Below are 22,671 nucleotides of genomic sequence, written 5' to 3'. Positions count from 1 at the left end.
CAGCCTGAGGGCGAAGTCCAGGTCGCGCTGCTTCCCCGTCCTTGCGAGCCCACACCGCGTGTGCCCTCGGCTCTTGGGGGCAGATAAACCCCTCCGGGGCGCAGGGAGCCGTGTGGGGCTCGGCGTGGCGGGTGTCGGTCCCCCTGGACGCGGTGGGCAGGCTGAGAGCGGTCCCCTCATGGCCATGGAGGGCAGCCCTGAGCCCGGCTGTGTGCTGGGCATAGACCTGGGCACCACGTCGGTGAAGGCGGCCCTGGTGGCAGGGACAGAGCGGGGGCTGGCGGTGGCACAGAGCTGCTCCCGGGAGACGCAGGCATACACCGATAGCCTGGAAGCTGGACCGCAGGTAAGGGCTGGCAGGGAGCGCTGACAACCAGCCTTGCCTTGTAGCGCCTGGGTTTTGCCACGCTGTGCACATTCCAGCGGCTTTCTTGGATTGTTTTATGCCGAGATTGACGCATGGTTGCCGCTTGTTTATGGATACCTGAAACTGGAGTTAAAACACTCCCTTGTTCGCTCTTCAAGGAAGTCAGGTAGAGCTGCTTGATTTCAGAAAGACCCAGGTTTTGAAAAGTTGCCCAGGACAATCTGAAACTATTCTCCCATGAACCAACACCTTGTCTTTGACACTCCCAGTCAGGGAACAGCAGCCACTTGCCAACTGGAAGGGTATTATGTACTTTAATGTGAGATGGAATCATAACTGGAAATTCCCGGTGGAAATAACCAGGAACATGTACTATAAAAGATCTTTTCATCCATTGTGTTGGTCAGTCTAAAAAAAGGATGAATCAGAATCATAAAAAATGTGCATCGGCATTCCTCTGGCCTAGTATTGTAGTGAGTGCAGGGCTAATTTCTAAACAAAGATACCAAACAGGCCAGTCCTCCTCCCTACAGCCATATTCGTGCACTAGAAGTACTTAAGCACAAAGTTCACATTTATCTGTAGACTAATATTTGAGAAGTCTTGTCTGTAATCTTGACGCTGGTCTGTCACAAAGTAATCTGAATCTTTGGAAGTGTGAAAGCTGCAACAGAGCTTCTTGAGGCACAGTTTGGTCAGTTTGATGAGCAGATCAGTTTGCTGGGTAGTTTTAGGAATAAAATATCCAGAAGTGAAACATCAACATTATGAAAATCAACCGTGAGTGGATAGGGAGGAGCTTTAGGACGATGTAAAGGAGGCTGCATGCCTGTCAGAACACATGGATAATCCTCTTTATGAGGAAAACGAAGAGCAATATTTAATATCTGGTGCTTTCTGCTTGCAGGGAATGGAGCAGGATGTCCAGAGAATAATAAGAGCACTGAACGAGTGCCTGGCTGCTCTACCTCAGCAGCAGCTCCAGAGAGTCACCCACATTGGGATTTCAGGACAAATGCATGGGGTTGTGTTTTGGAAAAGTGATAAAGGTAACACTAATTCTTTTAACATCCCGTACTTACTATAGTTAATGATATTGTTTGCACAGATTAGTTAAAGGGTTTAGTTTAATGAGACCGCTGCAGAGTCAGCACAATTATATGAAGGAGGAATAACATATTTGTGGCTTGTTAGTTGTGAATAACTTGGGGGGATGCTCTCCAGCATCTCCGTAACTTTCTGGTTTCTTCCCCTCAAAAAATCCCAAGCCATTTTTTTCGTAGGATATCATAGACTGTCATATTGTATTGGTTTTGTTGCTTATGCTTCTGTTAGTGGGAGCTGAGAAAGGACTGTGGTCATGATTCTGGATGCTCAGCTGCTTGGCAAGACCTCAGAAACAAAATCAGCTGCAGTGGGGTGGTCACGTGGGGCTTGACTGTGCAAATACCCAGATGATCCTTGAGATATTCTGGAAAAATCCAGGCCTTGGCTTGCCAGCCCTCTGAGGCAGGGATGGATTATCTTCTTGCCTTATAAACCTGCTGAAGTCTAAAGCTTCCAGAGGGTGGTTCCATGTCTTTTTTCTTTTTACCTTATGATGTGCATATAATCTGAACAATTATATATAAATACATTTATACAAGTCTTGCTATAATAGGGTTTATGCAGATTAAGCAAAGATTTATTGTGAACCACAGATTAGATTTCCCAAAAGTGCTACTCACTGCCTGTCAGAAATTGTCAGGGCCTTAATTGCTTGAAGAGACACTCTGCTATTCCTTTCTGGCTGTAATTTTATGTTAAATTCTAAAATGATTAGAAAGAAAGAAATCCAAAGGCTGATGGACTGAAGGAGTTGTTTTGCTTTCCACGTGTCCCAAGAGCTGCATAACAAAGCCTCGTGGGTTCGTAGACACAGGTTCTTATGTCATATTGGTAAATATTTTATGTCCTCAAGCCACATGCCACTTTAGTTTCATTTCTGTCAAGTGAAAGAGGGTGTTTGCTCTCATTTGTTTTGAGTGGACTAAGTGGATCCAGGACCCTTTGGGACACAAATAAAAATTTTTAAAAGCATCCTTTGGGGTTAGATTTATGGTTAATAATATTTCTTAGAATCCATTTAAAACTAGAAGAGCAAACCAATTGGAAATTCGGTTCAGGCAGTCTTGATGGAACAGGGAATTAAGGGAACAAGCAAGAGCATGTTGGCTTAAAAGGTGATGAAACTTGGTGCTGTCCATCATGGGCAGTTTGTTGCTACCACAGCATTCCCCAGGTTGTGATGTGACAGATCCTGGTTGAGGTTTCTATGTGAGAGCTGCCATATCAGCTCCTTGCCTCCCATAGCACAGCTCTGGTTGGGGTTTCTTTGTGGCTCACCTGCTATTTAAGTGTCTTTAATATCTCAAGGGGCAAGTGGCTTGATCCTTTAGGCACTAGGAGTGCTCAGAGAAAAGGAAGGCCTTGGATACCATGCTCTGTTTTAGGAAAGGATGACTGGCGTTATGAAGTAATCTGGGGCTGAAAACCAGGACCAAATAATTTGATTACAATCTCTGCTGGTTCTCTTTCTGCTCTTTTTCCAGTATATTGAACGAATCATCAAGCGTGTCCAGAAATGAGGGATGCCAGGCAGGCTACACTGCAAGGAGTCACTGGATTTCTTGCACACTTTGTGTTTCAGGTTGCAAGTGGAGCGAGTGTGGCACAGGCCCTACCTTTGAGCCACAGTTCATCAGTCACCTGGTGACTTGGCAGGACGGCCGCTGCAGCCCCACCTTCCTCTCCTCCCTTCCTCTGCCACAGTCTCATGTGAGCCTGGCCTCAGGATTTGGATGTGCCACAATCTACTGGTATTTGAAGAAGAGGTACATTGCTTTTCCAAAGGGCTGCTGTGTCAGGCAGTTCCTCATCTCGAATTTATGTGGCAATTGCTATTCCTGTAATGCCGCTGCAGGCTGAGGGGCTGCGTTTCTCTGTATCCCTGCTCTTAATTAAGTAGTCAAACAGTATTTAAAATGACAGTGTTTAATATAAACTGTGTGCAACTGAGCTCACGAGAGTCTCTGACCTCATAAAATCACTACAGGTTTCTAACAAAAAGAAAAGCTTCTGGCCATATGGTAACAGAAGCTTTAAAGCATCACAGAATAATTGCAATCCATTGTACTGGTCAGAGGAGCTCTGCTGATGCACTTTGAACACTGTCATTTTGCCTCGTGCTCTTTGTGAAAAGCACCAACATGCCTAAAACAGTCACAGAGTGCTTGGTCTGGTTGCTGCCAGATGCTAAAACAAAAAGCCTCTAAATTAATTTCAGTTCCTTCCTTCCCCAGACACTGAGCTCCTCATGAGGTGTTATGAGTGCTCTGCTTTGTTGAGGCATGTTTGCAGAGGATATAATTTTTCACTTATGACTTGGCATCAGCGAGGTTTGTTCTTCAGTTTCATCTTTCTCAAAGAGCCAGCGTCTTCCTCTGCAATGAGCATTTATTTTGCCTATTTATTTCAAATTCCATTTAAAACAAACAAACAAAACAACAAAATGCAGGTTGATCACTGAGGTGGCAGTTTAATTTTTAGGTGAGATGAGACCGTGTGTCAAGTTCTCTGTAGCAATGGAAGTTGTCTTGCTCCCACTGCCTTAAAGCAAAAAAACCCTCACTTGTTTTTTGGTTTTAAAATGTCTTGTTTAAAAGTCCAGATTTTCTGAAAGCTTATGATGCAGCTGCCACTATCCAGGACTACGTGGTTGCCATGTTGTGTGACCTGAAGAAGCCACTCATGTCTGTCCAGAATGCTGCCAGCTGGGGATATTTTAATTCCAGAAGCAAAAGCTGGAATACTGACATGTAAGTGCCGAGGTCATTCAGTGGGGCCTGTGCACTGCACCTCTTTGGGCCCTGAGTGTCAATGTGCTACAGATTAAAATGGGTTGGACAGTTACTCCTAATCAATTGTGGCCTGTCCTGCTGAACCATTGAGAGTTTGCTCTGGTTTGGGAAGTGTAACTTTAAATCTTGTAAAAGCTGGCACAGTATTTGTAGAAATAGCTCCCAACAGCAGAGCTGAGAGACTCATAACTGTTCTCTCCTTTTCCACGGTGGGATGGGGGGTGGGAATGGACAAGTGCACGTTGCAGCCACGCCGTTCCCTCTGTCCTGGTAAAGGCAGTTACCACTCTCTTGGTTCTTTCAGCTGAGCTCCTTCATAGCTGCCAAGACTTACTTGGGATAATACTTAAGAGTTATTAAGCTACAGGAAATCTTATAGGGGATCAGTTTATTTATTTACTTATTTATGTTAATGATTTACTCTTTCAGGGCTGAGTGCTAAGGCCTTATATGTTCAGGGCTTAGGTTAGGCCAGGACTCCAAGGTGAAAGATCTTCTCGTCAAGGTATGAAAGAGTGACAGAAACTTGCATTTTGCCAACTGAACTTTTACTAATGTGGAGTTGTTGCTGTAGCTCTGTAGTGTTATCTTGCAGCTGATTGCATAAGGAGTTTGTTGGATTTAACTCTTTGTGATTCGGTTTTGAACCACTAATTGCATGACAGCTTAAGTTCTTTGACACTTAGCTGCATTTTTTGCTGTTTTTGTGAATGTCCCTTTACCCTGGAACTGCTTGTCCATGTGTCATCAACAGGTTAAACTTGCTGAGCACATACTGTACAATCTCAAGTACTCAGATTGCATATAAAGGAAAACTATTTATTCTTCTAGACTATTCCAGTTTACCCAGCCCGTTGGACTGGAATGCTGCCCCTGTCCAAGACAGAGATTTCTAAATAGGTGAAAGCATCCATAAATCCAGAAGCCACAAATACATGGACAGCTTCATCTGTGACTTCAAAGAGGCCTTTGTAGTCATGCCACAGTTCCCAAACTGCTTTCTTCCAATAATGTTGTTCTGATTTCAGATTGGAAAAATCCGGCTTTCCTGTTCACTTGCTTCCAGAGGTGGGAGACCCTGGAAGCATTGCAGGCAGGACAGCCCGTGCATGGCATGGAATACCCAAAGGAGTAAAAGTAGGAATTGCTCTGGGAGATTTCCAGTGCTCTGTTTATTCCTGTCTGACTGAGAGGACTGATGCAGGTATGGTCATTTTGGTGTCTAATTTGGTTTCCTCATTGTCCTCCTTCAGGGTGGGATAGTAAAACACTGATTATTTTCTTTTTTTAATTTCTTTTGTGTTCTAGTTCTTAATATCAGTACCTCTGTTCAGCTGAGCGTCTCAATGCCCCCGGGTTTCCAACCTCCAGAGACACCAGATCCTTCCTCAGCTGTTACTTATTTTCCCTACTTCAGTGGGGACTACTTGGCAGTGGCAGCGTCACTCAACGGGGGCAACGTGCTGGCAGCGTTTGTGGGCATGGTGGCACAGTGGATGGAGGAGCTGGGTAAGTCCATGTCAAGGAGAGCTGAAGCTTAAAACTGAGGTTGATCATCAAGGTAAAAGGAAGCTGAGGCAAAGGAACAAGCCTAGAGCTGTTCTGTCCTGCCATACAGGGAACAAGGATGTAACTCTTGGGCCAGGCTTCCTGGATCTCTGGAATTTCCTGCTGATGAACATGCCGGGACAGTCGTGCCTGGACTCCACGTTCACGTTGCCTCTAGGTCTTCTTTGCTTTTGAGGATAGAAGAGAATTACTTTGTGCAAGTTGATTTTCACAAGGGAAAACTGGCAGATTTGAGGACAACAGCCTCTCATTTTGTGTGACTGCAGTCCAGAGGAGTCCCTTGGTTATATCAGTTGCCTCTTGCAGAACTCTAATGGATTTTAAGACTCAGACTCGTGCAATGTGTTCTAAGTGCTTTAAACGTGGTCTTCACAGGTTGTTTAATAATCTCTTGGGTTTTGCAATGCAAAAGTAAGCTCTGAAATTGTTCTTTCAGCGAGTACTTGAGGTGAGCTTCGCCTTCACATGGAATCCAGCCACTGAAGCTGCTGTCTGCCAGTAGTGCCTGCTGTTGTTTTGTGTAACTTGGCACAGTGCAGGTGACCAGGAATAGCTGTATTGTCAGGAAAGGCACTTTCAGAGAAGGTTTTAGTATCACACATCCTAGATACAATTGGGTGGGAGAACTGTGGTTCATGATCCTGGAAAAAACAGTCACCCTTGGGATGTGGAAAAAGATATCCAATATTTTACTGAACAGATGGATAAGTGTCCAGTGCAAGTCTCCACCAGACTACTAACCTGGTATTTCCCATCTGCAGGACTTCAGGTCCAGGAATCTGCCATCTACACAAGGATAATCCAAGCAGCCTTGGCCCAAAACCACAGCGAGCTCTCAGTCCATCCAACCATATTTGGAGAGAGACACCTTCCCGAGCAGTTGGGATCCGTGACCAACATCGGTGCCTCTGAGCTGTCCCTGGGCCGTGTCACCAGAGCTGTGTGCCGTGGGATCATCCAGAACCTCTGCTCCATGTTCCCTGTGCAGCGCCTGACGGACACGGGCGTGAGGAGGATCCTGGGCAGCGGCTCTGCCCTGGCCAGGAATGAGGTGCTGAGGCAGGAGGTGGAAAGGACTTTTCCCTTCCCCGTGGTTTACGGGAAGGATGTCGATGCTGCTGTGGGGGCTGCCATGGTGATGATCCATAGGAAATAAAGGGGTTGTTTGGAACCACCTGAGATGGAGCTTCTGTTTTCTTCCTGGCTGTGCAGTGTTTCTTTTCACTTCATCCCATGTGCAATCTCACTCATTACAGAGGGGGAAAAAACCCTGCATTTAATGTCCAATTCTCCTTCTGGGTCTGCACATTTTGGTGCTCTGTCATTCCCATTTGTGAAATGAGCAGTAATTACCACATTACATTTGTCTGAGTGATTGGGAGAGATCCATTAACTTTCTGCATAAAATGGTACTTCACACGAGGCTCATTTTCCTGGTAGGAATATGTTTGGAAGGCCTGGGAGAGAAGAGTAGCTGTAACTTCATCTGATGCTTTCATCAGAGACTTCTTGTCCTTAAGCTGTCTCACAATATACAGACATATCAGCCAGCAGCCCAGGGTGTCAGCCTTGTCTGGGGGGGTTTGGTGGCTCCTGCACAGAGCAAATGCCAGTTTTCATGGATTGCATGTTGTCTCCGTAAAAGATGGAATGATACCTTGGCTTGAACACTGACAAAATAATGAAAATAAACCATGGAAGGTTGTTTCTATTCTGTTTGTCTGTGCTGTGTTTGGGTGCAGTGGACTAAGGTCAAAGGCATGACTGGGCTGGTACCGTGACTGGAGATGCCAGGGATTGTAGCCAGTGGAAAATGCATTTACAGGGTGAGAAGTAATTCTTTATTTGACATACATAATTATGTTTGGGTTTGGGATCAGGGCCTCTCTGAAACAGTCAGAATTTGAGATAAACTGGAGGAGCTATTTTAGTGTATTTGATCTCAAGGTGTTTCTTCTTGTGCCCTTCCTGTACTGTGTCAATTTAAGCTTTAATCAATTAGCCTGACTAATCAGTTTTTAATGTTGGGTATTGCTCATGTGCATTCCCTTAAAATTTCCATGGTTTTGTCCCCTATATTATGCTCTTAGACTTTATTTCTTCCCTTACTCTTTATTTTAACGTGAAAACATTTTGTAGTTTCAGACTAAACCAAGACACATGTACACTTGTTTTGCTCAAATGACAATGGGAAGCAAGGAAGATGTTTCCATGTTATCTGGATCCAGTTTCAGTACTAGGCAGCAGGTGTTTCCACTGAAATCTGGACATGGATTCCTATCTTCCTCACTAGCAACATCAGAACTGACATTTTTATAGTGAAAAGCTGTGCTGAGTTTGGAGATTTTAATTACAGAGATGCTGAATTTCCAACTCCCTCCTCCCTCTCTCTGTGCATCTGTTCCATGTCATGTTCAGGCAACTGTTGGCATATGAAGGAATTACAGAGAAAGTGCAGACTAAATTAAAGAAAAGTCTGAATTTGTTACATGTTGTTTCCCTTCTTACATTATGATATTTTTGCATCAGCACATCTGCTTTCATTTTTATTGAATAACTGGAAAGAGCTGATAATACTGTTCCTGTGCCCTGTTACCCATGAGATCAAGTGACATTTGCTTCCAGGAGCTGGTAAATCATGGCCTGGTCTGAGGTTCTGTTAGCAAAGGCAAGGCTGTCTCTGAGCTGCAGGCCAGCCCTGGATTCATCTTTAGGATCTCTGGCACATCTGCTGATGGTTTTCCATTTGCAGCGATGGAGAGGGGCTCTTAGTGGGTAAAATCCCTCTCCAAGCACAGGAGTTTCACAAAGCCTTTGCAGCGTGTTGGAGGCAGGCCCAAGGAAAAGGAATAAATTCCTTCTTGCTCATTACTGCCTTATTTTGACAAGCACTCACATCTCCTAAAAACCAGGTCCCTGCTGAGATGGAATGTGAGATGTCCAACAAGTGTTGCAAAAAGCAATGGAGAAGGAAACAACATCTTCCCAGAAAACACAGGCCAAGCAGCTGCTAAAGGAGGCCTCAGGAAGCAGCAGAAAGCTCCCAAAGTGCATCCACGGGAGCACAGCGAGACTGGGAGGAGCTGGTGCTGGAATGGGAGAAGAGGGAGAAGGAACATTTAGCAAAAGGCAGCTGCAAAAAGCCAGAGACTGAGTAAGGGAGACCCTCCACTGCTCCAGGGAGTTTTCCTACTGAGTCCCTGCCCTGGAAATGGTGAAGGAGTTAATTGTGATGTTGAGTGAGAGGCTCCAGGAGCAGCAGCTGAGGACCTGCCTCGTTGGTAATCTAGATTAATGCATTAATAAATAGGTTTGTTACTCCGTTTGACACAATGCCATAGGGTGTTCTAAGGAGCATAATTAGTTTGCTATTAAATAGGCAAATGTATAATTCTTTTATACATCTATGGGTAGATAGATGGCAGGACTAGAAAGACAGCTGCCTTTTGCAAAATGTAGCAGAGATCATTTCATTAAATAATTTCATAAACTCATAACCTCAGGGGGCTTGGGGGTTGCTCCCAACCTGTCAACTCAGCCTCTGGAAAAATTCTTTCTCTAAACCAGTTTTTGTCAGAAAGATCATATTTAAATTATATATTTAACAACATTTGACACAGTTCCTCATTTTTAATGGTGTTAGATCCATCCTGGATTAGATAAGATATTTTTCCTAATTAATATTTAGGAGCTGATTGTTACATATATAATTTAAATAAAACATAGTAGGAATGTGGAACAATGGAAAGGCTTTAGGACTTTCTGACATTGATTCTTGCTCAGCTCTGTTCTGAATCAGCTCATCTTTAAAATAATTCTCTTTAAATCAGCCACCCAAGAAAGATGTCCAGAAAGATCACTGTGGCACATTTTACAAAGTTTCACAAATTGAAATGAAACTGTGACCCACAGAAACAATTGCTATCTGGTGGTTTGGGTGGGTTTTTTTTTTGTGAAGTTGAGTGTATTTACGAAGAGGAAATCTGGAGAAGAATATCCATTACTAAATGCAATTAAAGGGGAGGAAAAAACAACAGCAACTCACTGCAATTCTTGTAAAGAGCTCTGCGAAACCTTTGGGAATAGAAGCCACTGATGCTTCTGGTTCCAGAATTGTTCTTAATTATCTTATTGCTCTATTCTCTCTCCTTCTGGTGAACTTCCCTGGAATCTGAGAATCAGCACATGCCACACTTCTGCAGACAAATGAAGTGGGGAAGCAAACTCTGAGGGCTTTCCAGTCCAGGCACCTTGGAAGGAGGAATATCTGGCACCAAATTTCCTGGAGATCACTGGGTGTTTACTGAGACCGGGCTGTTTTTTGGAGGACGGGATTTTTGTCAGTATTTGTAAGTTCTGCATGTATATTTGTGGTTAGTTCTTTTAAAACTCTATTATTTATTATAAGTTGTGATGTGGCAAGGCTTTCTATCAGAAATATTTCCTTATTTATTGTGTCAAATGTCAATGTATATGGGTTTCAGAGAGTTCAAGTAGTTTTTGTGTTTAGTAGAATGGATAATATTTTTTAAAAGAATTCCCTGGCAAATTCATACTCATGAGGAAACGCAGCTTTGTCTTCCTTATCAAATATATTTTCAACAGGGTTTAGAAAGGAAAGCACATATAATGACTAGAGGAGGTTTGAGCAATTACCAGGGAGAAAGGATTGAGCCCATTCTGCACATTTTAACATTACATTTATTCTGTGGGAAATAAGTGATTCTATTTTCCGTGGCCATCTTGCTGATGTTTTTGGCTCAATCCACATTAATTTAAATAAAACAAAAAATTAAAATTATACAGGACTGTATTCCCACTGTATGTTTTTCTATTTTTTTATAGAACTGGTTTTATTCCTTTTCTACTGAAATAGTTGTTCTAGTGTAATTTTAGTGTCCTATTCCAAATGGAAATATTTTGATTTCTTCTTTATAGAACAAATAAATTAATAAGTTATTATGTTATTCTTTCTGAGTGATTCTAAGGACAAAAAACTTGAAAGGTGAGTGAGTTAAATTGCAGTTATTAGTATTTTGTCCATACTATGCTGGTTTGCTTCCAATTGATGTTTTCTGTACATGAAAAATACAAATGCCTGCCCAAAGTTTCTTTCCTGTCTTACTTGCACAGAAAAAGGTAAGTGACCCTTGATATAAATATGAAGTATTCCCATAGAACTGAAAATCCAGCTTTAATGTACAATGTGGGTTTGCAGACAACCCTCCGAATATTCTCGTGAAGAGAAGCAACCTTGAAGCGTGGTTATGGTGTTGTTTTCACACTGGATTTCCACAGAAGATTACTGACCACTGTAATGTGGCTTATAATGTAAGGCTTTTTAAAGATTTTGTGACACTCCTGTGCTCAAAGCTGTGCAATTTCCAAGCAATGTAGGATGTCAGAGAATGTTTCTGAGCCAGCGGTGCAGGAGTTGGAATATGACGTATTCCTGTCTCCACTGCTGGAGTTCCAGAACATTTTGAATTCAGTGGCATGCAGATAACATTTGTCTGCTTAAAACAGTTTGATAAGAAAGAAAGAAAGGAAAAAAAAAAGGTGGTTTGCTCTGTTTTCAGTGGAGTGTCTTATCTGTGAGGGGAGGAGGCCCCAGGACAGGCTGCCCAGAGAAGCTGTGGCTGCCCCATCCCTGCAAGAGTCCAAGGCCAGGTTGGACAGGGCTTGGAGCAACCTGGGCTAGTGGGAGGGGTCCCTGCCCAAGGCAGGGGGGTTGGAATGAGATGATCTTTAAGGTCCCTTCCCACCCAGACCATTCAGTGGTTCTGTATTTGTTAACTCCTGTAAAGTTCTTTGTGGTTGTAAATCAGACAGGATCAGACGTGTGGTCTTACAGTCACCTCTTACCTGTGGTAACCTTTCCCTTCCTGTTCCTGTGTCTCATGTTTGACACTCCTCTCTCAGGAATCACACGCCAATTTTCATCCAGCACTGCCAGAATTCTGGCAAAGCCATTAAGTGATGGTTTTCCTGTGTGCAGGAAGCCCCTCTGTGCTCAGCGTCCCAGATGTGCTGTGATGGCACAAACAGGCTGTTTTCACGTGCCTGATATAATCATGAGAATAAATTATGGCACAAACCAGTTAGAAAGTAGAGGAGAAAAGTAGAGGTTGTTGAGGCTTGAGGTTGTTCAGGTTTTACCAGTGGCTGGAGGAGGATGAGGCCCTGGTTTTAAGCAGGAGTCAGCTCTGCAGTGGGATGGCTGGCAAGCTCTGGGGTGCTCTGGCTTGATTTGTCCGCTCTGGAATGGGTAAGGGCAGTGGGAACAGGAACAAACATGGAGCTAATGACCTACTAAACTGTTCCAACTCTGTGCACGGTGAATACGTGTCCATCTGCCTCATTTCTGGCATGAGAGCAACCAATCCACTCCCTGCTGTTCATGGAGAGTGTTCCGAGGCAAAAGGGGACTCGTGGCCCTGTAAAACGCTGACTTGAGGTGTTCGTGTCCTTCCTCACAGACTGCCTGCTCATCATGTCCTCCATTCTTGGGAAGATGAAGAAATTCAGCAGCTTTGACATGGAGGAATCTGAAGGGGCAGATGAACACACGGAAGGGGAGGACTCTGTCCTGGAAACATCTGACAGCCCCCAGGGCCCCCCCAGCACCAGGGTGCAGCCACCCAAAAGCAACATCTTTGCAAGGCGTGGGCGGTTTGTGATGGGGGACAGCGACAAGAACATGGCTCCCATGGACTCCTTTTACCAGATGGATCACCTGGTGGCACCTTCTGTCATCAAATTTAATGTCAATTTGGAGAGGGGGAAACTTCACAAGTAAGTTTGCCTCTTCACAAGCCCTGGTTGTGAGGAATAGTTTGACAACTGCAGGCCATGGTTCTTAGAGCACCGCTTGTTCTCTCCACGCGAGCAGGACTGGTTTTTTCAGTTATTTTCTCTGCCAAAATAAGGAGTGTTGCAATTGAAAGGGGTAGTGGCTGTTTTGGCATCTCTGAAAATGCAGAGGATCCATGGATATTTTGCCCAGAATTAGCAGTAGGCCTTAACTGACTGTTCAGTGAATGGACATCACTCAGAATGAGAACAAGGGATTGCCTGGCTCCAGACCTGCAGTGTCACTGCCAAACTGGAGTGCCTCTTCTAAGCCTTTTTCTCAGCTTTTCAGCAAGTAATACATAACTTTATCAGAACAGTTGCTTGCAGGCTTTGTTGATCTTGTAGATCCATCTATTCTAACCTGTACTTACTGCTTCACGCAAGCAAATGAAAAATAGTATTCTGACAGTTTTACAAAAAATATGTTAAACATCTAACTTTTAGTATCTGACTTTTACTAACTGAAATTTGCCCTTGTTAGGCTCCTGTCTACGGATTCCATCACAGGCTGCTCAGAAAAAGCTTTCAAATTTTACGACCGCAGAAGGATCTTTGATGCCGTAGCCCGAGGCAACACCAAGGACCTGAGTGACCTGCTGCTCTACCTTAACAGAACCTTCAAGCATCTCACAGATGAGGAGTTCAAAGGTACCCTTTAGTGCCACATGCCTTCAGCTGCCCTCTTCTTCTTCCAGTAGTGCTCCTGAGATGAAAACAACAAAAAAAAAAGATAATTATGTTCTGTGTCTGCAGGAGGTCCTTTAATAGCCACTGCTGCCCTATTGATTGGGCAACCCATTGATTGTAAGGTTACAGGAGCTGAAATTTTCTCTGCAAACCCCTAAATGAGTTTCCTTGTCTTTTGAAAAGCACCTCATTAATTCCTGCTTGCCTGGGTGTAGATGGTGGCCCTGTAATCACTTCAATACACCTTCAATCTTCTGTGTTATAGAGCCTGAAACTGGGAAAACCTGTTTACTGAAAGCCATGCTGAACCTGCATGACGGGAAAAATGATACCATTCCCTTGCTGCTGGACATTGCAAGGAAAACTGGAACTCTGAAAGAGTTTGTTAATGCAGAATATACTGACAACTACTACAAGGGTAAGAGAAGTGGCTGCTGCAGGGAATCCTCAGGGTGCTGAGACTGAGCCTCATGCCTGAGGATGCAGCACCCCAAAGTTCCAGTGTGTGGTTAACAATCTGTGCATTTGTACTGGGAGTGTGTTCTGTGCAATATTCTGCCATTTTTAATGTACAGTGGTTCAGCAGCAATTTCAGGGACTGTCCATTTGCTGTTTGTGTGGGTTTTTTTTTTTCTCGTCCATTCTAGAGCTTTTTAATCTGCAGAGCTCTGGGTTCCACCCTCTGACGTGGAGCTGAGTGACCTGCAGTGCTGAAAGCTCTCAGTGTGTGCCAAGTGCTGAGGATTTCTGTCTGATGGGTGTCTCTGCAGGCCAGACTGCTCTTCACATCGCCATCGAGAGAAGGAACATGTACCTGGTGAAGCTCTTGGTCCAGAATGGAGCAGATGTTCATGCAAGAGCCTGTGGGGAGTTCTTCAGGAAAATCAAAGGGAAATCTGGCTTTTATTTTGGTAGGAGTGAGCACAGTATGGGCTTTATTGATTGAGTTATCCTAGCATCACCCCAAGTGCAAGCTGTTAAATGATCCTGTTTTTGTGGGACTGGAGGCTCAGAAGTACCAGATGGGCTGTTCCACCATCAGGACAAATATTTACTCCCAAAAACTGAGCTCGTAAACAAACACAGTTGGTAGTTATTGGTGTTCAATTGTGAGCTTGGTGTTCTCTGAGCACTGTATCCTTTGAAAGGTTTTAACCTTCTGCTCCTGTCCTGGCAGTGCTTTTTTGAAGCAGCTGTGTTTCTGTGATGCAGTTAAACCAAAGAAAATCTGATTGCAACAGAGGAATCCACCTCTTCTTAGTGCCAGATGAAAACAACATGAACTCTGTGTTTATGCACCTGTAATACTGGACTTTCTGACCACTCCTTCCCTTTGCTTCCTGTAGGGGAGCTTCCCTTGTCCCTGGCTGCCTGCACCAACCAGCTCTGCATCGTGAAATTCCTCCTGGAGAATCCCTACCAGGCAGCCAACATCGCTGCTGAGGATTCCATGGGCAACATGGTCCTGCACACCCTGGTGGAGATTGCAGATAACACCAAGGATAACACCAAGTTTGTAACCAAGATGTACAATAACATATTGATCCTTGGGGCCAAGATTAATCCAATCCTGAAGCTGGAAGAGCTCACCAACAAGAAAGGGCTGACTCCATTAACCCTGGCAGCCAAAACAGGGAAGATAGGGGTAGGTGAGAGAAGGTGTTTTACTGTCCCATTATTGTATCGAGTTACAGAGAGCACATGTAAAACATTTCATGCAAGATGGGGTTTATAACTTTATTATTGGGGCCTTTTAGTTAACAGGAACTGATGCTGCAGTTTGACATGCAAAACTGCACAGTTCTTAAAGGCCATGAAGTGTGTGTGTGTGTCTGTGCCCAGCTGGTGTTATTCATACACCCCTGGTGTGCAAGGCAGCCCAAGAGGAAACCACTGGAGCCTTTTGCCTGCTGATACAACTGGCAGTCCCCATTCAGTGACTGTGTGCTCAGAGAGGTGCAACATGCACCTCTGCTTTTCTCTTGCAGTTTTGAAACAGATAATGCCAAGCTGTAAGAGGCATTTATATCTCTCATCTCCCAGCATCCAGTAAGAAAACGCAGTGCTCCAGTGGTTTGGCCTCAGCTCATTTAAAGCAGGGAGAAGTTACCCATCCTTTCTTGTGGACATGCTGAGGAACAAGAAGTCCATTAGCACTGAAATGTTGGTTGTGCTTGTTCTTTTGCAATTAGATTTTCGCTTACATCCTCAGACGAGAGATCAAAGATCCCGAGTGCAGACACCTGTCTAGGAAGTTCACTGAATGGGCATATGGACCTGTCCACTCCTCTCTTTATGACCTGTCCTGTATAGACACATGTGAGAAAAATTCAGTGCTGGAGATTCTTGCCTACAGCAGTGAGACACCCGTGAGTATTGCACCTCCTCTGCATTTCATTCCCAGGCTGGGGGGCTGCTGGGGAAGGGCTTCATGTCCCACACAGAGGGCACCTTTTACCTCCTTCCCATAAAAGAGCAATCTCCCCTCCTGAGGTTAAGGGAACATTTGCTGGAGATGGATATCATTTGTTTTTCATTCAAACTCTGGTACATGCTGGTCCCAGCAAGACTCTCCTCTTTCTCCTTCTGCTCAGAACCGGCACGAGATGCTGCTGGTGGAGCCCCTGAACAGGCTCCTGCAGGACAAGTGGGACCGCTTTGTCAAGCACTTGTTTTACTTCAACTTCTTTGTCTATACCTTGCACATCAGCATCCTCACTGCAGCTGCTTACTACAGACCTGTGCAGAAGGACCAAAAGGTACGACCCTCTGGCACGTGGCAGGGGAGCCACCCAGTGCGTGACATCCCCGATGTGCCTCCATCTGAATGTGTGCTCCTAACATCAGAAATTTCGTGTTTTCTGAAGAGAGAAGAGAGATTTCGACCCTGCTTGATCCCCTGCAGGACATTCAGAAACTTAACCTGTTTCCCCCCCAACAATTTAGTTGCTTTCAGCTGCTGGCAGGGCCAGCTCTTTCCTGTCTCCAGTTCTGCTGAGCATATCTTCCTGTCTTCCACAGCCTCCCTTCACCTTTCGTCACACCACTGGGGAGTATTTTCGAGTGACTGGAGAGATCCTGAGTGTTCTGGGAGGCCTCTACTTTTTTTTCAGAGGGGTGAGATATTTGCAAATTTCCCTTCTGCCTGTTTGGGTTGATGTAGGGGAGAGTCAAACAAGCTTTTCCTATTCATTAGCACTGCCTGTTAAAATGATCCATATTTTTAGTCAAGAGCAACAAATCTTTTTCCTAGCCCTGATTAGGAATTCTCAGGCTACAAATGAGCTAAGATACAATTTTATCTATTTATAAAAAAAGGTTGTCTTTAGAAGGCAACGAGCATCTTGGCAATCAGCCTTGCCAAAGCTTAAGGATGGGGTGTTGCAAACAGCCAGCCCTTCACTAGAGGTTACCTGGCTTAGCCCAAAGTCCCCCTTGGGGACAATGGAAAGGGTGCAGTGAATCCCAGGTCCCCAAACAGGGACTGAAGAAGTTGTTGCCTTCAAAAGAGACACCAGATGTGAGAGAATTCAAGCCTTGCTGGAAGAGTCCTCCTGACATATTGTGCCAGTGTTGTTTTTCAGCTGTTCTTGTGATTTTAATAGGTACCAGCTCCCTGGTGCAGGGATCAGGGCTCAGTTGATGCATTCACAGGGGATGGTTAATCCCTCCTTGATGCAAACCTGGTCTTGGTTCCCTTTTCTTTCCAGATCCAATACTTTGTGCAGAGGCGCCCGTCACTCAAGACGCTGATCATTGACGGCTACAGTGAGGTTCTTTTGTAAGCTCCAATACCTTTGGTTGCATCTCAGCCACAAACAGATGAGTGTGTGAGATCTGTAGTTCTGGCTGAAGCCACCTCTAATAGGTAGATGCTTTGCTATAAATTCCTGGTCTCTACAGCAGAGTAGCCAGGGGATATCACTGAACAGATGGGTCTGGGTCAGTGACCTCCTTTGGAGGTAAAGCAAATTAAGTGTCTGGATGTTCAGTGACTGGCTCATGCAGCAGAGTTAGGAACAGATCTCCAAGCTGGACTTATACACTGGATGTGCAGAAATCCTCCCATTGCTAAAGGGAGCTTTGTCCTCTGAATATTTGGGTCCTTCCTCTTCCCAACTGGAGTGCACTAAACAGGGGGAATCCCTCATCCTGCTGTTCACCCCGTGGGGCTCCTCTGTCCCCCACCCGTGGCCAGCTCAGCCCTCTGCATTCAGACCATGCTTGTCTTTCAGCTTTGTTCACTCCTTGCTCCTCCTGAGCTCTGTGGTGCTGTACTTCTGCGGCCAGGAACTCTACGTGGCTTCCATGGTGTTCTCCTTGGCCCTGGGCTGGGCCAACATGCTCTACTACACCCGTGGCTTCCAGCAGATGGGCATTTACTCTGTCATGATTGCCAAGGTCAGTGCAGGGAGGTGTGCCCAGAGTGGGGCAGTGCTGCCAACAGCCCCATTTCCAGCAGACATGTTCCATATCTGCCTCCCTGCTGCCACTGGGAGAGCTCAGAACACTCTGCTAGACTTTGCTGGCATCTTCTGAGTGAAGTGATCAAATTCAAGTGGTGCAGATCCATTCATTTTATAGCAGTCTTGATGTGATGGTGATGATGATTTTTACTACCTGCCATGCTTCAGAATAACTACAGTTGGACAAGCATGGATGAAAGGAGACTGAGAACAGTGCAGATTGCTCTGGAGTGAAATGGCCCAGCTTTCTACCAGCTGGAAACTTCCTTAGGTGTAGTTCAAATGTTACCAAACAGAGCAATTAGCTAAGAGGCAGTAGCTGGCTAATAAACCTCTCTATATGATGTAGATAGCCAGCCCAAGAGGGGAAGAAAGTTGTAACTGTCTTAATGTGGTTTATACTCACAAAGGGGAAACTATTTGACAGGCATATGTGTTGCACATGTGTGTAAACTGTTGCATGAATAACAAAGAAAAATGTTTTCTGAATTAAAAGTTTATCATCTCAGCAGGATAAACAACAGTTTAATGCACGAACAGCCAGTTCATGCAAATGCCTCCTTAAGCTGAAGCAGGATTTCTTACCAGTTTTTGTTGCAGTTCATATTCAAGTTTCAGCAATATAAAAATACTCTGTTTTCGTGTTGCAGATGATCCTTAGAGATTTGTGTCGCTTCATGTTTGTCTATCTGGTGTTCCTCTTGGGATTTTCTACAGGTAATTTTCTAATTGGAGTTACTTCTTGTTACTTTAAAGAGTCTCAGAAAGTTTTATTTTTCAAGTTGCTTTAGACTTTTTGTTTCCAACTAAAAACTAAAAAAATCCGTCAAATTACAAAAAATATCTCTTCAGAATAAGAATTATCTGTAGTCATTTCATACAGCTTTTCATCCCTGGGTCTCGAACTGCTTTCCAAAGCTGATGGAAAAACATTCAATCATCCTGTTCTTTGTAGAGAAAGCTGAGGGAACACTTTCTGAGAGTTGTCAGTTATTGGGAATATTTTATAGGAGCCAATGCACCATGAGGATAACGTGCTTTACCTCTATACTCATTTCGCTGCTTGCAAAGGAATTATGATCCCAAACTGCATTTTCACCCTGCCTGTGTGACTCTCCTTTTGCAACAGCCGTGGTGACTTTAATTGAAGATGACAACGAGGGGCAAGACACAAACCCCCCTGACAGTTCCCGGTGCTGCCACGTGAAACGAGGCCGCACGTCCTACAACAGCCTGTATTACACCTGCCTGGAGCTCTTCAAGTTCACCATTGGCATGGGGGACCTGGAGTTCACAGAGAACTACAGGTTCAAGTCTGTGTTTGTCATCCTCTTGGTCCTCTACGTCATCCTCACCTACATCCTCCTGCTCAACATGCTCATCGCGCTGATGGGGGAGACCGTCAACAAAATCGCCCAGGAGAGCAAGAGCATCTGGAAACTCCAGGTGTGTTGGTCTGGGAGGCTGCTATCCCAGAAAGAGGGTGTGGGGAATCATCAGGAATTCCAGAGGGAATCTTTAGGAGCTGTCATCTTTCTACATAACAGGTCACTGCTTCTTTCTGATTCCCCTGAACAGCTCCTGAAAAAAGGATATTGGTTCCTTTTCCATGGCTATTTGATGTTTTGCCTGAGCAGATGTTCCCAGTGTTCCACAGATGTTCAGGGTTTAAGAAAAGAAGTACTTTTGTAATTAGGCAAAATTATTTGGGCTTTTGATGATGGAAAATCCTGATCAGACTATGGAGACAGGGATTATGCAAGGGGAAAACCAATCTTTACCAGAATCTCAAAGGCACATCATTTTTGTTTGAGGTAAGAAAGGGGACTTCATAGTTCTAATCACAGGGCAGTAATTTAGCATTTGTAATGACATTAACAGGGGGTGATATTTCAGAGGTGGTTACAGTGGCTGCTCTAAGATGATGACAATGATAAATACTGACAGTCTATAAAATAAAGGCAGAATTCAGGATCTGTATGACTCTGACCAGCAACCTCTCAGTGTTTTACTTTCTCTTGCCTGGCAGAGAGCCATCACAATCTTGGACATCGAAAACAGCTACTTGAACTGCTTGAGGCGCTCGTTCCGCTCCGGGAAGCAAGTCTTGGTGGGGATCACACCTGATGGCCAGGATGATTACAGATGGTGCTTTAGGTAACCTGTTTGTGTGTCCAATGAGCAATCTTTTGCAGACAAACAACATTAAGGTATCTGGTGGTAGGAAGCAGAACGTTCCCCCCGGAGCACTCTCTAAAGTAGTGCACTGATACTGCCTTACAGTAGTCAGTTTAATCTGATTTTTAGGTCAGATCTGAGGCTTGAGAGGTGGCAGTTTGTGATATAAACTCATCCTGGAGTTGTCTGGTGATGCTCAGAATAGATATTGGGTTTGTTGTTCTCTCCCCAGGGTTGATGAAGTGAACTGGTCCACGTGGAACACGAATCTGGGCATAATCAACGAAGACCCCGGATACTCCGGGGACCTCAGGCGGAATCCCAGTTTCTCTATTAAACCTGGCAGAGGTGAGGGCTTCAGGGACCTGAATCCTGGTGTGGGCTGCACACTGGGGACAGCAGCAGCATGGATTAATTGTTAGAGGGCACTCAGTGTTCTGCACTTACTGGTGATTCAGTAACTAAGTTTATGTCATTGCCAGTCAGCACAAATTCGAAGGATGGAATGGGCTCATCACTCACAGCAGTTTGACCCTTGGGAATAAACCCCCCACAGATCTGTCATTCTGAATGAGGATTTTACAAGGCAGATAATGTGTAAATCCTGAGGAGATGGAGCAGTGTATGATGGCAACCAGAGAGCCAGGAGGAGGCTTTTGGAGGCCCCAGGCCCTGCAGTTTGGGAGCTCAGCCCCCAGCACACAAGGATTGAAGTGTGCAGTCAGTCTGTGCTGGACTTGCCAGCTGGAAGATGGAAAACTCATGCAACAGCATGGGCAAGAAAACCACAAAGCCCTTTCTTCCTGCTCCTTTCTTCTTCTTTCATCAGCTTCCTATTTAAAACACTTGTATATTTTGTGATTCTGTGGAGGGGGGGAAAATTAACCATTCCTTTGCTTTGTAGTTTCAGGGAAACACTGGAAAACGTTGGTTCCGCTTTTGAGGGATGGAAGCAGGAGAGAAGATGCCCACAAGTTACCAGAGGAAGTCAAACTAAAACCTGTTTTGGAACCTTACTATGAGCCAGAAGATTCTGAGGTGTTGAAGGAGTCACTTCCAAAGTCAGTCTAATCTTGCTTTATTTTTAGGAAGAAGTTTAATTCCAGTTGTCTGTGTTGGCCCTGCTGGAAAAAGGCCAGAGGACTTAGGAAATTACTGTGTGCAAGGATTCACTCAGTATGCTAAATAAAATACTTGTTGGTTAAGCTCATGTCTTCATGGTTATTTTTAGCATAACCTTCTGTCTGCTTTTAGAGTCTCTTTCTTGTAAAAAGTATTTTTGTGAGCTGCCATGCACCCTGATTTTGTGGCTTTGCTGCCTCAAAACCCAACCAACCAAACTATTATGACACAGGAGATGGACTCATAACAGAGCAGTGAAAATCACCATAGACACATTCCCGTGAGAAAAGCTTCTTGGGAAGCAGATAAATAAATGGCACAGGGAAAGAATACAAAATAATGAATGATCTAGAGATGTTATTCTTTTCTCATAACACAAGGACAAATAGACTCTGGGAAATTTTAAAGGTTGAACAGTCCAAACCGATGAAATAAATGTTTCTCTTACACTGTCTGAGTAAACCCCAGAAATTCACAGTTATTGTTGCTGAGGCTGAAGGTTTAACAAGATCCCAAATGTGACATTTATTTAGATAACAGATGAACTTTGCACAAAGTAAGAGATAGTGGGGATACAGAATATACGTTTCAAAGGTCAGATGTATAATAATGTACAACAATAGTAATCTTGAAATCAGAAAGTTTTTTGTTCTTGACTTTGACAGCAGCCACAGGGGGGGAAAGAGATCTGGTGCTGCAAATCCATCTGGCTGGATTTGCAAAGATAATCAGGAAAAGTATCTGACAGAGAAAATAGGCAGATGTTCTAAAACTCTGACTGGGGTCAGGGTTTCTCACCCTGCTCCTTTCTCAGATATATTTGAACAAAATCTTCAAACATCCAGCTGCTTTATTTGAAATAGTAGCACCATCTAGAGGACTAGTAATTGTTGGTTCTTTGGTTGGCATCATTCAGGACAAATATAGTTTTATTTTCACAGGGTTTGTAGGGGAGAACCAGAGAAACTTGCCAAGAGATTTGAAAGAAATGCTTGGAAAAAGTCAGGATTTTTTGTGTTCCAGGGCAAATTTATGCTTGGAGGGACACCAGGATCATGATATAGCTGGAAAGCATTCCTGAAAATTCTGTTTTCCCTGGGAAGGATCCTTTTCTCATAATTATCAGCCTGAGTACTAATCCATTGCTAAAACTCCACCTTGATTTACATCAAGTGCCTGTCCAGAAGGATTGAGCAGCTGCCCTGGGTAACCTGAACAGACTGTACACCTCTGCCTTCCTGCCCCTTCCTGCCCCAACAAGGTTACAAATTACAGGAGACTTCTTAATAAAAGCCAGAAATGCCAGAATTCAGGCTGAAAACATGCAGCAGTGTAATGCTGTGGTCAGGAATGTGAATGCCCTGGACTTGTGGGATAGGGTGGTGCTGGCGAGGGGTTTTTGGTCACATCTTTAAAATCCCTCAGTCTTCTCTGAGAAGCAAACAAAACTATCCCACTTTTCCAGAGGGAGTTATTACCAACCTCTCAGAGTTCCCAGCCATGCCATCCCTCATTTCCTTCATTTTCA

General features: G+C 44.4%; 2 protein-coding genes across 2 annotated transcripts; both read left to right on the top strand.

The window, feature by feature from the left end:
- Nucleotides 1-26: 26 nt before the first annotated feature.
- SHPK (sedoheptulokinase) lies at nucleotides 27-7,546 on the top strand. The gene is made up of 7 exons (XM_050321824.1): nucleotides 27-346; nucleotides 1,275-1,416; nucleotides 3,057-3,240; nucleotides 4,072-4,224; nucleotides 5,295-5,470; nucleotides 5,575-5,775; nucleotides 6,597-7,546. Exons 1-7 carry the CDS (start codon nucleotides 179-181, stop codon nucleotides 6,989-6,991), a joined length of 1,419 nt encoding a protein of 472 aa, XP_050177781.1. The 5' UTR covers nucleotides 27-178; the 3' UTR covers nucleotides 6,992-7,546.
- A 4,775-nt stretch (nucleotides 7,547-12,321) lies between these two features.
- TRPV1 (transient receptor potential cation channel subfamily V member 1) lies at nucleotides 12,322-21,135 on the top strand. Its single transcript, XM_050321736.1, has 15 exons — nucleotides 12,322-12,630; nucleotides 13,172-13,338; nucleotides 13,643-13,795; nucleotides 14,148-14,288; nucleotides 14,724-15,022; nucleotides 15,570-15,746; nucleotides 15,972-16,136; nucleotides 16,399-16,494; nucleotides 17,088-17,158; nucleotides 17,613-17,778; nucleotides 18,494-18,560; nucleotides 18,973-19,289; nucleotides 19,873-20,000; nucleotides 20,254-20,369; nucleotides 20,926-21,135. The coding sequence occupies exons 1-15, from the start codon at nucleotides 12,329-12,331 to the stop codon at nucleotides 21,090-21,092; spliced, it is 2,532 nt and encodes an 843-aa protein (XP_050177693.1). The 5' UTR covers nucleotides 12,322-12,328; the 3' UTR covers nucleotides 21,093-21,135.
- The last annotated feature ends 1,536 nt before the right edge of the window (nucleotides 21,136-22,671 follow it).

This window comes from Myiozetetes cayanensis, unplaced genomic scaffold, assembly GCF_022539395.1.
Source record: "Myiozetetes cayanensis isolate MyiCay16 unplaced genomic scaffold, myiCay2020 scf27, whole genome shotgun sequence".
Lineage (NCBI taxonomy): Eukaryota > Metazoa > Chordata > Aves > Passeriformes > Tyrannidae > Myiozetetes > Myiozetetes cayanensis.
Note: the sequence above shows the minus strand (reverse complement) of the source record. Positions and strands in the feature narration are given on the sequence as shown.